Source organism: Dasypus novemcinctus, chromosome 1 (assembly GCF_030445035.2).
Source record: "Dasypus novemcinctus isolate mDasNov1 chromosome 1, mDasNov1.1.hap2, whole genome shotgun sequence".
NCBI classification, from domain to species: domain Eukaryota; kingdom Metazoa; phylum Chordata; class Mammalia; order Cingulata; family Dasypodidae; genus Dasypus; species Dasypus novemcinctus.
Window position 1 is genome coordinate 68,128,124 of NC_080673.1, and position 25,401 is coordinate 68,153,524.

Here is a 25,401-nt window from a genome sequence, read left to right on the forward strand (position 1 = left end):
TACTCATAGAGCTTCCACATCCCTTCAGACTACAAGGAGGAAAAGAACAGACAGTGAAAAGGTATCCAAAGAAGGCAGCCATGTAGGCCTTTCCAGTTACAAAGATCTGGGAGCCTGGTACTTACATAATGCTAGATTAATATTTTATTTGGAGGCAAGTTCAGATAATCTCCTTCTCCAATCTTCCATTGTATTTAAAAGAGTTCTGCATTCTTAGCTTGAAGTTTAGATAGGGCATGAGTCCCTATTAAAGAGTAGGGACCGTCTTTGTGATAGATCTAGCTAGGGACTCTAGAAAAATAGTTCTTAATTCCAGAGACACAGACACTTCTATTAATTCCACCTCTGAGCCATCAAATCCATTTATACAAAACTACAAACAAATCAATTACAACACTAAGTAAAGACGGACCTGGCTTTCCTTCCATTTCTCTCTTTTATGCTCTTTTTGATTTTTCTCCTTTCCTTATTTCTCTTTTGTTTCTCTTCTCCCTCCTTTTCCCTTCATCTTCTTTTGTTCATCTCACTTTTTTTTTTAATGCTTTTCTTCTCCTGAAATCAACTTTCATAAAACCTACTCCCCTGCCTGTACATATCCATATAGGGTTCTTGTCTTAATTTTATTAAGAAGGAAACCCTACATCCACATCAGCACATGTTACAAAAACTTTATATGGTTAAAAATACATTAAAAAGTGAAAAGCTTTCAAACTACTAGTGAGAAATTAGAACATATCCACATAAAAGTTACTAAATTTATAAAATGGTTAATTATGAGGGAATATCAAAATCTAAATGAACTGACATTTCCAATGTGGTTATAGAAGACGTTAATTTTGGGGGAATCTGGGCGAATAAACTATATAGAAATTATGTGCACTATTTTTACATCTGTTTTAAAGTTTGATATTTCAAAATAAAAAGTTAAAAAGTAAAAATTTAAAAATTAAGGTTAAGAAAGCCATTTATAAGAAACTAAAATATAATAATGAATAAAAAGAATACAAAGGAGAGGAAAGGACTTAAAACTTACATCAATGCGGAAGTCTTCTAACCTCTTAAAACTACAGAGGTATTCCTGAAGTTTCGGGTCAACAGACTGCATCTCAGATTGAGAATATTTTAGATAAGCCCAAAACTTTTCTAGTCCATAGAGCTGACCTAATAACAAAGAAAAGTACTTTAAAAAATGATTCACAGCAAACATGATCCTATCAGCAATTTGGAAATATATCATTTATCTTCCAATATATACTTTAACTAGATTTGGAAATTAGGACATGTAATAAATTAACAATAATGGCAGCTAACATTTATTGAACATTTGCTATGTAACAGACATTGTTCTAGTGTCTTGCTATATAGCAAACTAATATGAACCATATACAACTTTATAAGATACATGTTCCTGTGTACATTACAGATGAAGAAGCTGAGGCTAACAGGATTCAATAACTTGCCCAAGATTACATAGCTATTAAGTAGTGGAAGAAGGATTTAAATCTGGGATCTAGCCTAGAGCCTGCACTGTTCACAACTGTGCTATTCTGCATTTCCAAGATACCTGCTGATATTAATATCATTTTCATGTAATGAAAATCTCTTGAGTAGTCATGTTTCTCAAAAGGATAATGACAAAATAGACCTCCATAAAGAAAACAGTTGGGAGCATTTCTTTTCCAACACCACACAGGAAGGGCCTTCTTACTACATGGTTCCAAATACTTTATCAAGAACCATAGTAATGGCCTGAAGGTCTTAAATGGTCTGCCCTAAAGAGAAAAGTTATGAACGTCCTTCCTACTCACTGATAGACTTGGATTTACAATTACTAAATTGAATATGTTTTTTGCTTTTGTTTTTACCAGATTCATAGTCTTTTTTGGTTTCTTCTTGGAAATCCTTAAAAATTTCTTGTCTGAATTTTTTTTCCAGTCCATAACTATAAAACCTGAACAGACATTCTAGCCCATACCTGTGGAAATAAAAGGTTTATAATAAAATTACTGCAATGATATTGCAAACATTTCATATTTACCAATACTGATGCATGCAAATATGGCACAAATAATAAAAAAATAAATAAATGTGTAAATGTATTTAATTTGTAGTATGCAGATTTTTAGCTGAGGTGGTAATGAGTAATCCATGGCTGGCTGGCTTTATTGGTTGATTCAGCTGTACTGCCTCATGGAGGTATACTGGGAATGGAAAATCAGACAGTCCTTGGACAGCTGGAGTATTAGTTCTTTTTAAGGACAACATATCTTTTCTTAGTATTCCTGAAAAACTCGTCAAAAGACAAATTAGGCATGCTTTATATTGTTCCCAAATTAAAGTTATAATGGTATGTTTGTACATGGTATTAAGTACTCTTGAATATAAGCTTCACTCTAGAAAGATAAAGACCATACATCTGTGCCCTGGACAAATGTATTTGGCAGACCCATTCAATAATAATGGGACAAAACTAATTAAATATCCCAATAAAGAGCCCCCAACTTTAGTTTTGAAGTACAATTAATAGCAGATATTTTGCTAAAAGATCAGCAATCACTAGATACACTAGAAAACAAATCAGCTTGTTTTTTATATAGGCTCAACTTTCAACTAATGGTGATGAGTAGAAACCGTGAGAGTGGACAAGGTTATTAATACAGGCACAATTAAATGATAGTTAGAATCTTTAAGTTGTTCTGGGTACTACAGTGGCATAGAGGTTATGAATTCCTTCATTACTGGTAACAAAATGTTGCCTGTTATTCACAGTAAGAAGGTGTGTATGTGTGTCTTTTGTAAGTAGCTTATTAACCAGATGGAGGGTAGCAGTCTGTCCAAAAGAATAAATAGCTTTCTTGGTAAGTCACCAAGAAAAATGTAGCACTACCAACTAAATACCCACACACTAACCCAAGCCCTGCATTTTGGTAGCTACAAATGATGCTATTCCTTGAGCTTTTATGACTGAAGGTTTAGGAGACTAAGGACTAAAGGAACAGCTCAGAATAACAAACTGGGCTTGATACTACTCCCATGGGATCGTATTATACTGGTGTCATTGTTCCTCAACATTGACTACATATTAGAATTATCTGTAGAATTTTTTTTAAATTAATTTTTTAATTTTTTAACAAATCAATTTTAATGATATGTATTAATAAAGCACACAATTCATCCAAAGTGTACAATCAATGGTATTTGGTATAGTCACATAGTTGTGCATTCATTGCTTCAAACGGATGCCCACTTTTATCACAGATATTCAATATTGTACTAGAAGTTCTAGCCAGAGCAATTAGTCAAGAAAATTAAAAAGTATCCAAATTAGAAAGGAAGTAACTCTCTCCATTTGCAGATGACATGATCTTATATAGGAAAATTTATCTGGAGAACTTTTAAAAAATACTGTTGCCCAAGTTCTGCTCTCCATCAATGAAATAATCTCATTGAATGGGTGAAGCTTAGGTCTCTTTTTTCCTGTTTTTCTTTTTCAAAAGCAGAAGTGAGAATATCTGAAATGCCAGAATTCTTAGATTATTGTAAAGGCCAATGGACTACTACAATATTTGGATTTCTAAAATTATTTCTTAGCAGATCATTCCAAAGACCAAGAATATGACATTAATACCACAACTCAAATATGTACCATAACTGAGTGAAGAGGAGAGGCAAATGACCAGCACTCTCAGCTGTCATTTACTTAATCACCAGTCACTGTAAGACACCTTATAGAGAAGAAAACTAGAAAGCTAGAAAGAATTAAATTTGAATCTTATATCCCTGAATATGGGGATAATAAAAAAATCCTACTTTTCAAGAATATATAAGGTAATATTTATAAAGCATTTAGAACAGAGCTAGCACACTGAAGATATTAAATAAATGTTAGTTTTCTCTTTCTTCATGAAATCATCTTACTGATACTTTCAATCAGAGGATATATTTAGTACAGATCTTCTTCCTAATAATGATAGCTATTTATTGAGCACTTACTATGTATTATGTAATGTGTTAAGTTTTTTAGATATGTGGTTTTGTTTAATCTTCATGATAACACCATGAGGGTATTATTATTTCTCCACACTTTATAGTTAGAAAAGCTAAAGCTTAGTGGAATTATAACTTGCCCAGTCATAGTAAGTTAATGATCAAGGAATCAAACCTGATTTCAGAGCCTTCAGTGCTTAACCACTATTATACTACCCCTGGAGTAGAACTAGTTCAGTCTAAGGATAGATACTGGAGAAACAAACCGAAAGTATAAAAAGTAAAAAGTTACCAGAAACATACACAGAGTATAACAGGAACACAGACGAGGAACACCAAACCTAGAGGAACATCGACTTTGGATGGGGATGGGATCATAAAGTTATCAGAAAGTCCTCAGAAACCTATAGAAATTGTTTGTAAAAATAGCCAAATATGACATTCATTATAATTATAGTTTTCAAACTTTTCTGACCAGATCCCATAGCAAGAAAAATATTTTACCTTGAGACCAGATAAACACATATATTTTTATATTTGTGTACATAAAAGCATATACAATTTGTAAAACAATTCTTAAATCTGTATGTGTGTAGGAATTGTGAAAAAAATTTAACCTAATTATGTTCAATACACTCTGATATTTTCTACCGTATTTTTTTAAAAGCAAGTCAGAGCCACCAAATTGATTTTACAACCCACTAATAAATAGCAAACCACAGCTTGAATGAGAACAAGATCAGGGCGGGCAAATTTTGCCTTTTGTACCAATTCTGATAAACTGGAGGTAGCTATTAAAGCCATGATGAGAAAGACTGTAAATTTGAACTCAAGAACAATACTGAACAGTGCTGTGATTGATCAAATATTTCAGTTACGGGACAGGGGAGAAGGAAGTAGAGGTACACATATCATGTACCTGCCACCCCTGACCTAGATAAAGATTCTAGATGAAAATTAAATGGACCGTATTTTTATACAAGTCAGTACACATATAAATTTTGTTTTTTTTAATCCAAAAAAAATTCTCAGCATCTTGTATTCCTCTTGAAGATCACAATATCTGATTAGTAATACATTTTTATTTGGGATTAACAAGAGGAACTCATTTTTACAACTCTGAAGAAGGGTAAAGTTAAGCAAATTTTGTTGAGCAGAAAAATTAACTTTTTCCTTTTTTCTATCTCTTCTACCTTTTTCCCTTACCAAGGAATAAATAGCTTATATGGATCTACTTTGTGTTCTTCCACACTTTCTTAGAGGCACTTCTTAAAGGCACTTGCAGAACTTCCCCTGAACATTTCTGGGACAAAAGGAGCAGATTAACAAAGTAGAGGGCAGAAGAAGAGAAGTAGAAACACAGGTAAGAATATGTACGGACCAGACTTCCAGGGGCCAGAAAACAAGGCTCTGTCAGAGAACATACAGGTCAGTACTACTGTTGCCTAAAGTACTAAGGACTAGTGGAAAAAACTGAGACTCAACAGGTCAGTCAGAGACAAACCATGACAGGATTTTCTTTTTCTTTCTTTTTAAGGAACCTTAAAAACTGGTTTGTCTCTAAGCATTATTTGGGGATATATGTGAACATGAAGGGTGATATTCACACCCTCCTATAGTTCTCTTTGACACTGTATCAAGGACATTCTATGTGAACAATATAATATGGCAGAAGTGATATCATGTCACATCCAAGATTAGGTTATGAAATTCACCAAGGCTTCCATCTTGGATGTTCCCTCTTTCTCAGATCACTTCCTTTGGGTGAAGCCATGTCATAGCTGTCCTACAGAGAGTTCTATGTGGCAAAGAAATGACGTTTCCTGTTAACAGTCACATGGGTGACCTTGAAGAGGATCCTGCAGCCCTACTCAAGTCTTCAGACACAGCAGTCCTGTCTAACATCATGCCTAAAATTTCACGAGAGACCCTGAGCCCGAACCATCTAGCTTAGCAGTCCCAAAATCTTTTTTTTTTTAATTTTTAAAGAAGCTTTAGATTATATAAATATTACATCAAAAATATGGAGAATTCCCATAAGCCCCCTCCCTACCCCTTCCATACTCTCCCGCATTAACAACATCTTTCATTACTGTGGTACATTTGTTACAAATGATGAACACACATTGAAGGACTGCTTCTAACCATGGACTATAGTTTACATTATAGCTTTCTCTATGCCCCGCATAATTTTATAGGTTATGATAAAATATGCAATGGCCTGTATTCGTCATTGCAATGTCATGCAGAACAATTCCAATGTCCCAAAATTGCCCCCACAATACACCTATTGTTCCCTCTCCCTCCCTTCAAAATCTCTGGTGGCCACTGTCTTTATATCAATGATAAAAGTTCTTCCATTGCTAGAATAATAATAAATCTATAATAGAATAATAATGTCTACTTTAGTCCACTGTTCATTCCTCAGTCTTAAGTCTTTTAGTTCCCAGAATCTTGACTCTTAGTAACTAATAAATGTTTGTTATTTTATTAAGCTGTAAATTTTGGAGTAATTTGCTATATAACAATTTAAAACTAATACTGGTGGCGGACTTGGCCCAGTGGTTAGGGCATCCGTGTACCACATGGGAGGTCTGTGGTTCAAACCCCGGGCCTCCTTGACCCGTGTGGAACTGGCCCATGCGCAGTGCTGATGCGCTCAAGGAATGCCATGCCACGCAGGGGTATCCCCTGCATAGGGGAGCCCCACGCACAAGGAGTGCGTCCTGTGAAGAGAGCCGCCCAGTGCAAAAGAAAGTGCAGCCTGCCCAGGAATGGCGCCGCACACACGGAGAGCTGACACAAAAAGAGGACGCAACGAAAAGAAACATGGATTCCCGGTACCGCTGACAACAGAAGCAGACAAAGAAGACGCAGCAAATAGACAAAGAGAACAGACAACTGGGGTGGGGGGGAAGGGAGAGAAATAAATAAATAAATAAATAAATCTTTAAAAATACATAAATAAATAAAATAGAACTAATACTGCCTTCCCTCCAATTATTTTGTACTATTTCACAGTTCAAAATCAGGCTCTTTCAGTACCAGTTTTAAATATTCTTTTAAAAACACCCTCCGAGTATAAAAACAATAGAAAATATTTGACCTGTAATCTTCTTTTGCATCTTCCCAAGCAAGTTGTCGAAATTCTTCATACATTTTTTTATTGAAGTGATCTCTGAGGAAAAAGGACCAGAAACGAAAGAGGGTATTCATTTCTTGGGACTGGCCAATTCCCAAGCGCTTTCTCTCTGGAAAAAGTTAAAATAATGAAACATTTAAGAATTAAACATATTTATTAAACTTAAAGACAGCAGACATTTTATATAACATAAAAGAAAGCTGAAACATATTAATCCTCAAAATATATTTAGATTTGGGTTTCTTCTAAATAGAAGACAAATATTAATTCATTTTCTGACTGCTCAAATCTAGGAAAAAAGCTTATTTTAGGTTACAAAATTAAATTGTAAACATTTATCGATAGTAATGTGAAGAATATACTAAATTTTATTTCCTAGTATGTCTAAGTTACAAAATAAATGAATAAAGAATTTCTATATATAGACACATTTACTTAAGGTAATTATTTTTAAGTATAACAAAGTAAAAGAGTATCTTAACTGGATATCAAATGATACAACTTGAAAATCTTATAATTATATTTTAATTTTAAATACCACTAGGTAAAGGTCAAGTATCTTACCACTTAGGCATCTTCGACGATACTTGTGGTACACTTGTTGAGTAAAGCCATTTTCCTTCAAAAGTTCATGAGAAGGATGTTGGAACTTTGGGAATGAATGAGGAGTATATCCATAACTTCCTCCTAGTGGTATACCTTCTGAAGGTGAAGCATTTGAACTGCTGTTTAAGGAAAAGGAAAAAAAGCCTTCAAACATATTCTAAGAGCCAAGTGTTTGAACATAATTTGCACTATTTTTTTCATTTTGGGGAGTCTGAACAATGGAAACAACATTAGTGCCTAAGACAATACTAAATTAATGACAAAGATACACATATGAAATACTATTTATATTCAACACACAGATAACTTTAAAAGTTTACGAAGAGTCATATATTCTCAAACTAAAATAGTAAGAAGCAGGAGATAACCGAATTTTTTCAGATCCATTATTAACTCAGATTAGTTTGCTTCTTTTTTATTATGGTCCTGGAGAGAATTTCAGTGTTCTTATATTAAGTAATTAGGTTAATGATATAAATTGAATATGTGGAAATGAGGGATAAAGTGTGACACAAAGACAAAGGCAATGAACTCATTATCCCAAAAACATACATGTAATTCTTTAAAATTAATTCCACTTCTCTTAAACTTGTCTTTTCCTTTTCATATGCACTCCATTATTCAAATTTAGGCCTTCCTACTCTTTAACTTGAACTAATTAATCTTGTTTGTCCAATCTCCCTCCTCTAGCCTGCCACCAAAGGGATCTATCTTCCTAAAACACTGATCTAAATCAGTCGTTTTTCAAAGTATAGTCTGTGGTCTCCTGGAAAGTTTCAAATAATATTTCAGGAAGTCTTCAAGGCAAAACTATTTTCATTATAATGCTAAGATATTATTTAGCTTTTTCACTGTGCTGACATTTGTACTGGTGGTACAAAAGCAATGGTGAGTAAAACTGTTGGTAGGAATCAAGGCAGTGTCACCAAACTGTACTTACTAGTCAATGTATCCTTCCCCACCACACACTTGCAAATTAAAAAACGAACCCAGTTTTAATTAAAAATTGCTCTTGAAACAGAAAAACTAACTTTGTGAAATCTCAACCCTGAAGTACAAGTCTTTTGCGTGTGATCAAATGGGACATAAGCATAAAGCACTTTTACAGCATATCAGAGTATGACAGCTATCTTAAGACAAGGCACTTGTGCAATTTGTAAGCTGAGCCAGCTGCTTTCTTCATGGAACACTATTTTTACTTGAAAGAGCAACTAACAAACTATGGCTATTCAGGCTTGATTATTTGTCAGGCATTTTCTTGAAAATAAACTAAATGAAAATATACCTTTCCAAGAAAAACAACTGATCGACAATATTTGTTAACAATGGTAAAACTTGAGCCTACAAACAAAAATCAGAATTTAGAAACCTTGTTTTTTGCCACCATGAGCCCAATACTTAAAGACTTTTCTTAAGAAATCAATTGTGATTTTTGAAAAATGTTTTTTGGCAATTGTATAATGAAATGTTTCAACATTTAGAAACCTGTATAACTAAGTGAATCAATTTTTCCAAATGACCAATGCATGATTTTTTTCATGTGGTAGAATAGAAGGTGGAATTATTTCTTTTTTCTGTTACTTTGGTTTTTTTAAGCAGGTACTGTGAATTGAACCTAGGACCTCGTACATGGGAAGCAGATGCTCAACCACTGAGCTACATATGCTCCCCAGTGAGAGTTGGGTTTTTGTTGTTGTTGTTTGTTTACTTTGTTTTTAGGAGGTACTGGGAATCAAACCCAGGACCTCATACATGGGTAACAGGCATTCAACCACTTGAGTTACACCCATTCTTGTTACTGTTGTGTAAATATTATTTGTCAACGAAAATATGAAAAGAATCTGACTCAATGCATTTGAAAGTGAAAACATTTGTTTAAAAATCTGCAGGATACCTGTAGGTGTGTATATTTATCTACTCAATCTGTGGGGCCAGACAGGAAGGCAATACCTGTATCAGCTCCCTCCCACCTTCTCCATTTTCCCAGACCACAGGGGTAGGGGTGAGGGACCAGATTGGGGATGACCAAGCAAGCCCAGGAAGGAGCCTACATGTGCCCCATAGCTGCCAAGATAGACCACGTTCACTCCAAAGAGGACAGATCTCCCTCCCTCCTTTCTTTTCAGATCTTTCATAGGACACAGCGTTCAAGCTCCCAAACTTACTGTTTCCCGACCACCCACCACCTAAGAACAAAGAGCTACAGGGCCTGATGCAAAGGCAAAAAAATCTACTCAAAGTATAGGATACACCAGTGACTTTTTATGTAAGAGAATTGTTTTTCTAAGTACAAAAAGTTCATTGAGATTATTTCAGATTCTACACTGCTACTAACTTTTAAAAAACTATCACTTCAAACCAATCACAAGTGAAGGGACTGGAACAGTCATCAAAAACCTCCCAAAGATGAAAAGCCCTGGATCAGGCTTCACAGGTGAATTCTACCAATCATTCAAAGATAAACTAATACTGATCTTGCTCAAGCTCTTCCAAAACTAATTCAAAGAAGCCAACATCACCCTAATACCAAAACTAGATAAAGATACTATGAAAAAAGAAAATTACAGACCAATATCTCTAATGAATATAGATGCAAAAATCTCAACAAAATACCTGCAAACAGAATCCAAAAGCACATTAAAAGAATCATACCATGATCAAGAGAGTTTTATTCCAGGTATGCAAGAGTGGTTCAACATGAGAAAATCCATTAGTGTAATAAACCATATTGATAAATTGAGGAAGAAAGATCACATACATGATCCTCTCCATTGATACAGAAAAAGCATTGACAAAATACAGCACCCTTTCTTGATAAAAATGCTCCAAAAGATAGGAATAGAAGGAAGCATTCTCAATACGGTAAAGTACAATATGAAAAACCCACAGCTAGCATTGTACTCAATGGTGAGACTGAAAGCTTTCCTGCTGAGATCAGGAAAAAGACAAGGATGCCCACTGTCACCATTATTATTCAATATTGTGCTAGAAGTTCTAGCTGGAGCAATTAGGCTAGACAAAGAAATAAAAGGCACTCAAACAGGAAAGGAAGAAGTAAAACTTTCAGTATTCATTGATGACATGATCTTAAATCTAGAAAATCCTGAAAAATCCACAACAAAAATCTCGTCTAGAATTACTAGAAAAGTTCAGCAAAGTGGTGTGATACAAGGTTAATATGCAAAAATCAATAGCATTTCTATACACTACTGATGTGCAATCTGAGGAGGCAATCAGGCAAAAAACTCTATTTATAATAGCGACTAAAACAATAAAATATTTAGGATTAACTTAACCAAGGACATAAAGTATCTGTATTCAGAAAACGACAAAACAATGCAAAAAGGAACCACAGAAGACTTAAAGAAATGGAAGGACATTCCTTGTTCATGGATTGGAAGATGACACTGTTAAGATGTTAACTGTACCCAAACTGATTTACAGATTCAACACAATCCCAATAAAAATCCCAACAGCCTTTTTTGCAGAAATAGAAAAGCCAATAATCAAATTTATCTGGAAGGGGCTCCAATTAGTCAAAAATGTCTTAAAAAAGAAAAACAAAGTTGGAGCACTTACTTCCTGACTTTAAGCATAATGTCTTAGCTACAGTGGGAAAAACAGCATGGTACTGGCATACGGACAGATAGATTGACCAGTGGAACCGAATCGAGAACTCAGAAACTGATCCTCACATCAACAGTCAAGTGATTTTTTATTCCTTTTTTCTAATATATTTTTCATTTTTTTTAAAAAGATACTTAGCTTACACAAAATGTTACACACACAAAAATAAGAGATTCCCATATGTCCCACTCCTCACACCTCCCACCCCTCCCCACATTAACAACTTCTTTCACTAGTGTGGTACATTCATTGTAATTGATCAACTCATTTGGAACATTACCACTAAGTACGGATTATAGTTTACATTGTAGTTTACACTGTCTCCCACTCAATTCTGTAAGTTATGGCAGGGTATATAATGGCCTGTATCTGTTGCAATGTCATTTAGGACCATTCCAAGTCCTAGTCAAGTGATTTTTGACAGGGCTGTTAAGCCCACCCAGCTAGGCCAGAACAGTCTATTCAACAAAAGGTGCTGGGAAAACTGGATAGTCATCTAAAAGAAAGAAAGACGACCCCTATCACATACCTTATATAAAAATGAACTCTAAATAGATCAAGGACTTAAATATAAAAACAACCATCATAAAACGCCTAGAAGAAAATATAGGAAAACATCTTCAAGATCTTGTGGTAGGCAGTAGTTCTTAAATCTTACAGCCAAAGCGCAAGCAACAAAAGAAATAAATAAAATGGGACCTCCTCAAAATTAAACACTCTGCACCTCAAAGGACTTTGTCAAAAGGGTGAAAAGGCAGCTGACTCAGTGGGAGAAAATATTTGGAAATAACATATCTGATAAGGGTTTATTATCCATGATATATAAGGAGATCATTCGACGCAAGAATAAAAAACCAAGTATCCAATTTAAAAATGGGCAAAAGGTAGGCTCTGGGCCTTTCTTCCCCTTCTTATTTTCCCTGACCCCCCTTTTCTCCCCCTCAAGTTTGGCTCCCCCTGTCCTCCCCGCTCCCCCTTCATCCCCAAGTCCCTTTCCCCTTCCCCACCCCTCTTCCCCCTGCTTCCCCGCTTTGGGCCCTGGGGAAACACCCCACCCAGAATCATGCCACGACTGCAGCAGAGGGGCCATTGGCCCGGGTGGTGGGCGGACCCAGAAGCGGGTGCCCTCCTAGTTAGGGCCCATACCAGGAATACCAGATGGTCGCTGAGCTCCAGGCGTGCTGCTGCTACAACTCCCTTATGCCCAATGAGCACTCTGGGACCTGGTCTGAGGCTGTGGAGCAGCTCAGTGAGAATGACAGCTTCCACCTGTCTCGTGAGTGGGAGCCGTCATTCCAGGTGGCCAGTGAGATCTTCAAGGTCAAACATTACCCGGAAGGCATCAAGCCTTGGAATGGAGACTGCCAGGTCCCCGATGCTGAGTCCAGTGGTAGCAGCACCTCACATTCCAGTGTCCTGCTCCAGTATGGCCCTGACCTCAGCAGCAGGGATGCAGCTGATTCTCCTCATATTCAAGTGGCCAGTTCCTTAATCTCTGAGATGGAAATCCACCTGGACTATGTCCCAAAGCCCCAAGATGGCCAGGAAATGAAGTTGGGGCAGTCGACCTCCGCATTGTCTCAGAGTTCCTCCATTGTCACATGAGCATTGGGGGGAATGTCCTCTTCCTCCTCCATCAAACCCAGGACCATCCCGATCAGCCACAAGCACCATGACTCACAGCCGCACTATAAACAGCACATGGGTGACTGCTTCTTCGTTTGTGCTGGCCTGGCTGAGGACAGTGGCCACAAGGTAACTGACCAAGGTAGGGCTTCAGCCATGATATGCAAGGCCCTGGAAGAGCACAACCTGGGTGGGGAGTAGCCCAATGACTACCAGCTGGTGCAAACCATCTCAGAGGATTGACTGCTGCAGATCCCAGACAGCACAAATACGTATTACACTATGGCACCCTTGCCTGGTTATCAGTTTCTTCTTTAAGGAAGATCATGCCCCTGGATGCCAAGGTCAAGGACGACACAGCTCTCTCAGCCCTTCTGGGGAGTAGGCAGAAGGGACCCAAGTTCCGAAAAGGGAAATTGTAACTGGCCCCTGCTGCCCCCCATCCTCAGGGACCCCTTCCCAGGTCTGCCAGGCCAAGTAGTTTTGCTGACCCCAACAACAGTGGGACAGGCCAGGCAGGTGCTTCCCTCCCAGCAGCCAGTCTGGGCCACCCCCAGACTTCACGTACACTCCTAGACCTAATCTGCTGCCCGAAACATGGCTAGTCAAGAGGGAGGATCTGTGTGAAATTGGAAAACAATTGAATTTATGAATAAACAGCAACAAATAATACATACATAAAGGTGAGGTGCAATATTTACCTATTGTATGTAGTAGATGTTTGATGTTAATGTTTTCTTAGTAAATTACTGTTTCCACAACAACAACAAAAAAGGGCAAAAGACTTGAAACGACAACAGTCCAAAGAAGAAATTCAAATGGCAAAGAAACATATGAAAAAATGTTCAATATCACTAGCAGTTAGAGGAATGCAAATCAAAACGACAGAGATATCATATCACCCCTATTAGACTGGCCACTATTAAAAAGTCAGAAAACTGTAAATGTTGGAGAGGATGTAGAGAGATAGGAAGGCTTATTCACTGTTGATGGGAATGTAGAATGGAACATTAAGCAGTGGTAAGAAGAAATGAAATTGAGAAACATATGACAATACGTTGGATGAACCTGTAGGTCATTATGTAGAATGAAGAATGTCAGACACAAAAGGACAAATACTGTACGACTGCCCTATTATGAACTAAATACATTATATGAAATATATCATGTGAATAAAAAAAAACCATCACGAGCTTTGGTATAGCATCAGAGAAGAAAACCCACAATTATATGAAAAGGCTATTAAAGTACTCTTCTCTTTCCTGGATTCCTTTACTTCAATGAAAACTACAAATTTTGAGAGACTAAATATTGAAGCAGATATTAGAATACAGTTGTCATCTATTAATCTAAACATTAAAAGATTTCTAAAATATTTTTTGTCAATGTCATTCTATTCAGAAAATTCTTTTGCTTTGAAAAATATAACTATATTTCATAAAATACATATTAACATATAATGGGTTTGCTAATTTTAAATGAATAATTTTTTCAGTTTAAATTTTTAATTCAGTCCCATAAACAAAAGCCTTTGAGGTCCTCATTAATTTTTAATCAATTTTACTGAAACATATTCATAAACCATACCCTCTAAAGTATACAATTAATGGAATTTGGCATAATATACATTTGTTCTGTTTCAGAGAAAAGACATTCCTATATATGCACTATTAACCATATTTATTTTTCATAAGGGTTTGCTATGCTATTCAGTCCATGTTTCCTTTTTCAGCTTTCCTTCTAGTGATATATACCACCTTAGACTTACCCTTTCAAACACTATCATACCCCCATATTATACAAACAGTGAGGTGCATTCACCATTTCTATTCATTTCTAAACATTTACAATCTTTTTACCACTTCTGCACAGAGTAAACCTCAGCTTTCCATTCGCTAACCTCATTCTATTTTCTGATGACTTTTGATCTAGTTATTAACTCCATGAGTTTGCTCATTATATTCATAATAGCAAAATTGCACAATATTTGTCCTTTTGTGCCTGGCTTGCCCCAAGCAACATAATGTCCTCTAGGTTCGTCCATGTCCTCACATGCTTCATGATTTCATTTCTTCTTACAGGTGAATAATATTTCATTGTGTATATACATAACACAGTTTGTTTATCCATTCATCAGTTAATGGACACCTGGGTTATTTCCATTTTTGGCAATTGTGAATAATGTTGCAATGAATATCGGTAAGCAGAGGTCTGTTCGTGTCACGACTCTTAGATCTTCTGGGAATATACCTAGTAGTGGTATTGCCGAGTCACATGAAGATCTATATTTAATTTCCTTAGGAACCACCAAACAAGACTTCAAAGGGGGTATACCATTCTACATTCCCACCAACAGTGAATAAGCATTCCTCTCTCTCTCTATTGTCTCCAATACTGGTAGTTTTCTGTTTTGTTAATAGTAGCCATTCTGGTAGGTGTGAAATGATATCTTATTGTAGCTTTGATTTACATTTCCCTAATAGCCAGTGATGCTGAATATTTTTTTTTTGTTTTTGCCATTTATATTTCTTCTTTAGAAAAATGTCTATTCAGGTCTTTTGCCCATTTTTATTTGGGCCATTTTGTCTTCTTATTGTTGAGTTGCAGGATCTCTTTCTATATCATGGATATTAAACCCCTGGTTGGATGTATGATTTACAAAAATATTTTCCCATTGTGTAGACTGCCTTTTTACCCTCTTTACAAAGTGCTTTGAGATGCAAAAGTGTTTTGAGGGGGGTCCCATTTATTTCTATTTCCACGTGTTGCAGCAAGATGACTGGCAACATCTGCCAGGGTGAGACTTCCTGGGTTCCTCTCTTCCCAAGTCTTGCTTCTTTCTGGGCTAAGCTCCTGTTTGCTCCACAAGGTCAGCTGTAGGCTATGAGGCTCTCTAGGCTTTGCCTCTCTCCACAAGGTCAGCTGGAGACAATTAGGCGAAGGGCTCTGTCTCTCACTCACCCTGGGGTTTCTGCCATGTCTGAGGAGCTGTTTCTATTCCTCTGTGTTCTTCCCCTGGCTCAGGTCCTGTCTTCTTGGGGTTTGCTTCTCTTTCCTCTGTGAGCTTACTTCCCGGGATTCTAGCTAAGGCTTCAGCATCAAACTCCATTGTCAAGAATCCTCAACTCTGTCGTTTGCCATGCCTTTTCTCTGAGTCACCATGCCCGCGGGATGGGGACTCAATGCCCTAATGACATGGCCCAATCAAAGCCCTCATCATAGCTTAATCATTCCCAGGTACAGACCAGATGACAAACATAATCTAATATCAATTTTTGGAATTCATAACCATAGCAAACTGCTACATATACTGAAAATTGGTTCAAATGGAGGAAAATGAAGTCAAAGGATTATAAGGGGCTTGCTCCTGTTGAGAACAGACTGCTCAGTTGAGCTTATAAAACAAGAGTTCAGTGCTTCTTGCGAAGGTGAAAGTGGTGGAAAAATTTTTTTCCGTTTGTTTTTAGTGACTTGGATGTAAGGTTTAAGAGACCTCACCTACCATAAGATTTTGAAGATGTTCCCTACATTATCTTCTAGGAGTTTCATAATCCTGGTTTTTATGTTCAGGTCTTTAATCCATTTTGAATGATTCTTGTATAGGAGTAAGAGAGGGGTCCTCTTTCATTCTTTTGGTTGTGGATATCCAGGTCTGCCAGCACCATTTGTTGACAAGTCTGTTCTGTTCCAGTAAAGCAAATCTGATAGGCTTATCAAAAATCAGTTGACCAAAGAGATGAGCATCTATTTCTGAAGTCTTAATTCTATTCTATTGATCAATATGCCTATCTTAATGCTAATACCATGTCAAGTTTACTCTGCCAAATATAGATGTTAGACTTGTGGAACGTGTTTTGCCTGGGTGCCACACAGTAAATGGAGGTTTCCTGAAATGATCAATAGGTAGGGTTAAAACTGGGATCTGGCCTGGCTAGGAGGGTGGGAAAGAGGCAGGGAAGGGTGGAGAGGAGTCCCCAATCAGTGTGGCTGAGTCTTGACCCTCCGGGATCCAGGAGCACCAGACCAGAGGCATCTCCTCTCATGAGTGAGCATCGAGGCCACACTGACTGCGGTGGTTGTCACAAACTGGTCAGTAGAACCCCTGGTGCAATGTCTACTAACATGCAATCTACTGACAAACGGAAGGTCTCCTTACCCTACCTACAAGGCACCCCCTACAAGGGCTCTGAATTCTAAAAACAGCAAAAATATTTAAATGGTTACATATGAAATGTTTTCCTGTATCTTTCTTAAAGATAGCTCTGCCCCTCTCCCCCAGACTCCCCACCCACCATCTCCCTAAACCATTTCTGGGTCAAGATGAAGACAAGGCTCCAGGCCATGGGGGTTCCTGGCCTGAGGGGCTGCTGCAGTAGTGCCAGGGAACGGGGTAGAATGAAAGTCATCAGAGGTCAAGGCAGCAAAGCCAGGGCCCAGAGCCCCCAAATTTTGGCTTCCCCAGGCCAGGTGTTTACTTGTTCAGGGACAGCAACAGCATTAGTTTTCCTGATAAAGTTACATCATCTTCTGCTTCCTGACCTTCATCTTTCTACCTGAAGCCCTTCTGCTGTTTCTGGATGATCACCAGCAAGGCAAGGCTGGCCTTGGCTGCTCTGTCATCCCAACTAAACCCATTTTCATACAACACTCTTGTTTTCTGCTCCTCAATTTCTTCTCATTCTCTCCTCCAAATCCAGTGTGTAAGCTAGGATATTCTAGGATATTCGTTCGGTTTTCAATGTTGATGAGCCCTTTCAAGCCTTTGCGCTTTTGCAGGTAGTCATTGTCATCCTCCTCACTTCTGTCTGAGTCTAGAAATTCCTTCTCCTTTTGGGGTCACCTGCAACCCCATCTCCACCCTCTTCTTTCCTGTGCATCAATCTTCTCAGGGCTTATGTAGTGCTTGGCCCGGTCTTTGTGGCCTCCCTTTCTTCTTCCTTTAAGCATCATAGTGCTGACAGCTACTGAGGCAGTGCTTGAACTGATCACCATGTTGTTTTGACATGTAGTAAGTGCTTCAAGGTTGGGAAGCATGAGTCCTCTGATTTTGCTCTACTTTTTGAGGATTTTTGGCTATACACAATTTGGCAATTGACTTTTTCTATTTCTGTGGAGTAGGCTGTTGGAATTTTGATTGGGAATGCATTAAGTCTATAGATAGTTTGGGTAGAATTGACATCTTCAAGATATCTGGTCTTGCAAACCATGGATACAAAATGTCTTTCCATTTGTATAGGTCTTCCTTAAATTTCTGCAGTGTTTTACAGTTTTCTGTATATAGGTTCTTTACATCCTTGGTTAAATAATTCCTAGATATTTGAGCCTTAAATACAGTTTTTTTCCCCCTTAAATTTCTTCTCAGCTTGTTCATTACTGGTGTATAGAAATACTGATATTTGTGTGATGATCCTGCCACTTTCCTGATCTCATTTATTAGCTATAGTAGCTTTGTTGTAGATATTTCAGATATCAGTTACAGATATCTCACCTGCAAATAATGAGAGCTTTACCTCCTCTTTTCCAATCTGGAAGCCTTTTCTTTTTCTTGCTTAACTGCTCTAGGTAGAACTTTTAGGACAATGTCGAATAACAGTAGTGACAGTGGGCATCCTTGTCTTGTTCTGATCTTAGAGGAAAAGCTTTCAACCTTTCCCCATTGAGGACAATGTTGGTGGCGGATTTTTCATAAATGCCATTAATCATGTTGAAGAACTTTCCTTCTATTCTTATCTTTCACTTTTTTTTTCTTAAATCAAGAAAGGATGCTGGATTTTATCAAATACCTTTTCTGCATCAATCAAGATGTATGGAAAATTTTTTCTTTGATTTGCTAGCTATGTGTTATGTTAATTGATTTTGTGTTGAACCACCCTTGCATATCAGGAATTAAACCTACTTGATCATGTGTATACTCCCCCCCCCCCCCGTTTGCTTTTTCTTGTTTTGTTTTTTTCCTATAATTTCTTTTAGTATGCTGTTGTGTTTGATTGGTGAGTAATTTGTTGAGAATTTATTAATCTCTGTTCACTGAAGAGATTGGTCTTTAATTGTCTTTAAGTGTAGTGTCTTTATCTGGCTTTGGTATTAGGGTGATGCTGGCTTCATAAAATTTGTCAGAGAGTTTTCCCTCCTCTTCAATTTTCTGGAACAGTTTAAAAAGGACTGGTATTAATTTGTCTTGAAATGTTTGGTATAATTCCCTGTGAAGTCTTCTAGTCCTGGACTTTTCTTTGTTGGGAGATTTTTGATGACTGATTCAATAGCTTTATAAGTGATTGGTTTGCTGAGTTCCTGTATTTCTTGTAGAGTCAGTGTAGGTTGTTTGTGCATTTCTAGGACTTTGTCCATTTCATCTAAGTTGTCTACTTTGCAGACACATATTCTTATAATATCCTCTTATGATCTTTTTTATTTCTGTGGGGTCAGTTGTAACTTCCCCCCTTTCATTCCTTATTTTATCTACATCTTTTTTTTTTTTTTCTTTGTTAGTCTAGCTAAGGGTTGGTCAATTTTATTGATTTTCTCAAAGAACCAGCTTTTGGTTTTGTTGATTTTCTCTATTGTTTTTTTTGTTTTGTTTTCAATTTCATTTATTTCTCCTCTAATCTTTTTTTTATTTCTTTCTTTCTGCTTGTTTGGGATTAGTTTGCTGTTCTTTTTCTAGTTCGTCCAAGCATGCAGTTAGGTCTTCATTTTTAGCTCTTTCTTCCTTTTAATATAAGCATTCGGGGCTATAGATTTCCCTTTCAGCACTACTTTAGCTGCATTCCATTGTGTTCTTGTTTTCATTCATCTTGATATATTTACTACTTCCTTTACAATTTCTATTTTGACCAGCTGACTGTTTAGGAGTGTGTTGTTTAGTTATCATATATTTGTGAATTTTCCCCTGTCCTGCCTAATATTGATTTCCAAGTTCATTCCATTATGATCAGAGAAAGTGCTTTTTTATTTTCAGTCTTTTAAAATTTCCTGAGACCTGATTTGCAACCCAACATATGGTCTATCCTGGAGAAAGATGCAAGAGCACTTGAGAAGAATGTACATATACATATACCTTGCATATGGACAGAACATATACAGTGTTCTGTATATGTCTGTTAGGTCTAGCTCATATCATATTGTTCAAGTTCTGTTTCCTAGTTGATCTTCAGTCTAGTCATTCTTACTATTGATGTGAGTGGTGTGCTGAAGTCTCCAACAATTATTATAGAAACATCTATTTCCCCTTTTAGTTTTGCCAGAATTTGCCTCATATATTTTGGGACGCAATGATTAGGTGCATAGATATTATATTTATGACTGTTACTCTTTCCTGGTAGATTGTCCCTTTTATTAGTATATAATGACCTTCTGCATCCCATAACATTTTTGCAGTTAAAGTCTGTTTTATCAGATATTAGTATAGCTATCCCTGCTCTTTTTTGGTTACTGTTTGTGTGAAATATCTTTTTCCAAACTTTTACTTTCAGCTTATTTGTATCCTTTGGTGAGTCTCTTGCAGATACAGCATATGGATGTGTCTTTACCCATTGTCAGCCTGTATCTCTTGATTAACATTAACATCCAATGTGATTACTGTGAATGCATTATTTACTTCCACCATTTTATTCTCTGGCTTTCATATGATGCCATATCTTATTTCTGATTATCTTTTTTACCCTGTTGTTTACACTTTCTGATAGTCTTCATTTCTATACTACTCCAAGCCTCTCTCCTATCTTTTCCTTTTTGGCTATAGAACTTCTGATATTGTTTCCTCCAGAGCTAGATTCCTGTTTAATAACTCTCTAATTTTCAGTTTATCTGAGACTGTTTTAAGCTCGCCTTCATATTTGAAGGACAATTCTGCCGGATAAAGAATTTTTGGTTGGCAGTTTTTCTCTTTCAGGATCTTGATTGTGTCATATGACTGTAGTCTCACGTGTTTTTTGTAAAGATTTATTTTTATTTAATTCTCTCCCCTACCTGTCCCCCCTGTACCCCATCGTTTCCAAGAATAAGTACATGCTAAGCCTTACTAGGCATCCCTTGTATGGAATGTTTTGCTTCTCCATTGCTATTTTTAGATTTTTCTTTTTACTGCTGGCATTTGACATTCTGAATAATATGTGTTTGACTGGAGTCTGCTGTGCTTCTTGGACATGTAAATGAATGTCTTTCATGAGAGTTGGGAAATTTTCAGCCATTATATCCTCAAATATTATTTCTGCCCCTTTTCCCTTCTCTTTTCCTTCTAGAATGCCCATGACATGTATGCTGGTGCACTTCATGCTGTCATTCATCTCCTTGAGCCCCTACTAATGTTTCCTATTCTTTTCTCTCTATGTTCTTCTGTTTTCAATTTTAGCTTTTCCACCTTCTATGTCATTGATTCTTTCTTCTATGATTTTATAATCTGCTGTTTTATGTCTCATATGTATTTTTAATCTCACCTATCGTGTCTTTCATTCCCATAAGCTCTGTTATTTTTCCATTCAAGCTTTAAAATGCTTCTTTCTCTTCACCCAGTTTCCTGTTATGTCTATTATCTTTTTAGCCATGTTGTCCTTCAACTCCTTGATGTGATTTAGGAGATCTGTATGAACATCACTGACTAGTTGTTTCAAATCCTGTGTCTTATCTGGAGTTCTGATTTGTTCATTTGCTTGAGCCATATCTTCCATTTTCTCAGTATGGCTTGTAATTTTTGATGGTGAGTTACTCTGATGGTCAGTTTTTCTTGCCTAGTGATTTAGGGTAGCATCAGTGTGTGTTACTGCTGTTCTTTGATTCCTGATTCAACCTATTCTCAATTCAACCTATTCTAGGTCTTCAAGATTGTCCTTGTTTAACTCCTCAAACAATGGCCATAGACCCAGTAATGGGGTGCAGACCATTTTCTAGGGGCATTGGGGAGGCAGAAAGATACAAAACAGCGTCTTTTATTTAGCTGTTTTTTCTTTCTTTACATGCACTTACCTTGTCTTTCATATGATGGGAATCTTCAGCAGCCTTCTCTACGCAAACCCTAGGGGCACTGTGTTCACTGGAACCGTCCATGGGTTGGCAGTGTAGAATCAATGTCCCTGGGAAATCTCCCTAAGGGTGGACTATTCAGAGTCAAGACTCACAAAACTCAAACTAGCTGATCAAAAGGTACTCTCCTCCCTCAGCTGGATGCAGCATCCATTTTCCCAGGGAGAAGTTAAATTTCCATTCAGCAACCAGTCCATATAGTATAGAGGGTGTTTGAGAAGTTAGGTTTTCTTTATTTCTCTGTTAGTTCCCAGGGAGAGCAATGTAGCCGCCCCGCCCAGCATGGAAGGGTACAACCTGTGGGATGCCACAGATCAAATTCACTGGACAAAGCCAGAGTGGCCATAGGCTGAATCCCCCCCTCCTCTTTCCTCAGGAAGTAGGCCCCTGCAACCCCCCTCAGTCCATAGCCTCTGGACAGGGGCCAGAGGACCCACTGCTGTCTGCCCCAAGGGGGGGGCATGGGTGCTAACAGCTGTGCCTGCAGCTTTACTCATGGATCTTCCCTGCCAAGTATCCTTTTCTTTGCTCCTCTCTCTTCTGGGTCCAGACCAGCCCTCCCATGGTATCCTAAGCCCTAGAACAGTTTCCTAGATGGTTTCTGCCTGTTCTCTAGTTATTTTTTCTGGGAAAGAAGTGATTCCTGTGCCTCTGTAATCCACAATCTCCCAGAAGTCTGTGTGACCCTCTTACTAACTTTTAAAAGAATATAGGGACAGAGACATCCAAGAAGATGGTGGACTAGGAAGATGGGACTCTCCATTCTCCCAAAAAAGCTTGAGGACAGGCAGAAATGGCCTGTAAAAAAATCTTCTAGGGTTTAGGACACCAGGGGAAGGCTGGACACTGCAATGAAGAGAGAGGGGCAAAGGAAATTAATTGTAATGGTAGAAGAGTGAGTTAAAAGCAGCAGCTACAACTGCGAGCATCCTCTCACCTTACAGACAACTGAATTCTCAAGCCTTGGGGTCGGCCTCAGGGATCCACCATCCCAGGAAAGGGGAGAGAGAGAAACACAGCCTAAGGCTGACTCAGCTGCTGACATGGAAATTTGGTCTGCTGGGTCCCACAAACCCTTCCAGGCTAGTTGAGGCCAAGCCATTGTTTACCTTAGGAGTTGGCAAGGGACTAAAGATCCAACTCTTTCAATCTCCCTCTCTACTGACCATGACTGGTTGTTGAAGCACAGAGGGGAACAGAGTTATTCCCTACCTGGAAAAGGAGGGGGCTACCACCAAAGGCTGGAGAACTGCATCTGAGAAAGTCTGAATTATGAGGCTTTCAAATTGTCCATCCAGTCTGTGTTACAGCAAAAACACTCTGATCAGTCTTTGAACTGAGAGGGCTGCCAAAGATTAACATTTGCTGGCAAAGGAAGGAAGTGCACATGATGAAATTACAAGTAAATGAGAGTAAATAAGGCTTTTTCGAGTCTTCCCAGCCTCGCTGCCCAAGGCCCTTAGAAGTGTCTGCAACCCATTACTGGGTCCAGGGCCCAGATTTGAACAGTTATCTGGGACAATCCTAATGACTCAGACTGGGTTAAACCAAGAAACAAAGAAGAGCAATAACACACAACCTCCTGCCATGAAATCCCCACAAAAGAGAAAGAAATTGAGGATCTGAGTAAACTCACCATCCTAATCAGATGCCTAGACATCAGCAAAAAATTACAAGCCATACAGAGAAAATATGAGACACGGCCCATGAAAAGGAATATATCAAAGCCCCAGATAAGACACAGGAGTTGGGATAACTAATCACTTAGATCTACACCTATTTCCAAAATCAAACTAATGAGTTGAAAGACAATAAGCTAAAGAGGTAAAGGACATCAAGAAGACACTGAGTGAGCACAAAGAAGAATTTGAAAACCTGAATAGAAAAGTAACAGAGCTCATGAGAATGAAAGACATGGAAGGTGAGATAAAAAACACATTAGATATGGATTAGAGTGGACTTACTGGTATTCTACTATAGAATTACTATGACTCTAGCAATGGAAGAAATTATATCATTGATGTGGTGACAGTGGCCGCGGGTGTTGCTGAAGACAAGGAGAAGGAAAAAGGTGTGATATTGAAGTATTTCTGGGACTTGGAGTTGTTCTGAATGATACTGCAGGGACAGATGCAGGACATTATATATCCTGCCATAACCCACTGAATGGACTGGGAAAGAGCGTAAACTACAACATAAACATCCATGCTGTGTAGTAATGCTCCAAAATGTACCCATCAAATGCAATGAAATGTACTACTCTAATGAAAGAAGTTGTCAATGTGGGAGCAGTAGGGGGTGTGGAGAGTGGTATATATGGGAACCATTTATATTTTTTAAAGTAACATTTTGTGAGATCTATGTATCTTTTTTTTAAAAAAAAAGGTAATAAAAAATGAAATTGAAAAAAAATAAAAACACATTAGAGGGAAGCAGATGTGGTTCAGGTGACTGGGCACCTGACTACCACATGAGGGTGCTGGTTTGGATCCCTGTACTTCCTAAAGAAGACAGTGAGCTGGCGTGACGGGCAGGCACGGCAAGCTGACACAACGATGAATGCAGGGAGGAAAAACATAAAGCATCCTTCTTGATACAAACACTTCAAAATACAGGAATAAAAGGAAAATTCCTCAATATGGTAAAGGGCATATATGAAAAACCCACAGCCAACATCATACTCAATGGGGAGAGATTGAAAGCTCTCCCTCTAAGATCAGGAAAGAGACAACGAGAGCAATTTGGCAAGGAAATAAAAAGGCAAGGAAATAAATAGGAAAAGAGGAAGTAAAATTCTCACTATTCACAGATGACATGATTCTACATTTAGAAAATTCTGAAATGTCAATGACAGAGCCACTTGAGCTAATAAATGAGTTCAGCAAAACAGCAGGATACTCAATAAAGGCATACAATATGCCTCTCATATCTTTTTTTGTTGTTTTTTTTTTACTCCCTCCTTGGACTTTTTGCATGCTGTCTACTCTCTGTGTCCATTTCACTGCATGTTCTTCTGTGTCTGTATTTATTTATTTTCCCCTCCCCCCTTGCAGATTGTTTGCTGTCTGCTCTCTGTGTTCATTTGCTGTTGGCTCTTCTGTGTTCTTCCTTGTCTTCCTTCTTTAGTTGCATCACCTTTGCTGAGTCATGTCTCCGCAGCGTGTGGGTGGGTCTGCCTTCACAAGGAGGCTCCCAGACGTGAACCGAGGACCTCCCATATGGTAGACGGGAGCTAACATCAGAGAGTTCAGGAAGCTCTTCTATTCCTGTCTTTTGAAGTGTTTGTATCAGGGGGCGCATCTGATTGAGACACAGCCGCTTCCCTCTTATACCTTAATAAGTCATTCTGCCAAGTATAGAGCTTTTCACATAGCATGCAACAAAAATTTGTAAAA

General features: G+C 37.9%; 1 protein-coding gene across 7 annotated transcripts in view; it reads right to left on the reverse strand.

The window, feature by feature from the left end:
- Positions 1 to 25,401, reverse strand: part of LARP1B (La ribonucleoprotein 1B) — a 168,026-nt gene that overhangs the window by 5,030 nt on the left and 137,595 nt on the right. For all 7 annotated transcript variants that reach the window (XM_058292298.2, XM_058292104.2, XM_058292058.2 and 4 more), the window contains exons 15-18: positions 7,694 to 7,854; positions 7,094 to 7,238; positions 1,866 to 1,975; positions 1,034 to 1,161 (exon numbers count right to left, since the gene is read on the reverse strand). In XM_058292298.2, coding sequence (XP_058148281.1) covers positions 1,034 to 1,161; positions 1,866 to 1,975; positions 7,094 to 7,238; positions 7,694 to 7,854 — 544 coding nt within the window. The remainder of the gene's footprint in view (positions 1 to 1,033; positions 1,162 to 1,865; positions 1,976 to 7,093; positions 7,239 to 7,693; positions 7,855 to 25,401) is intronic.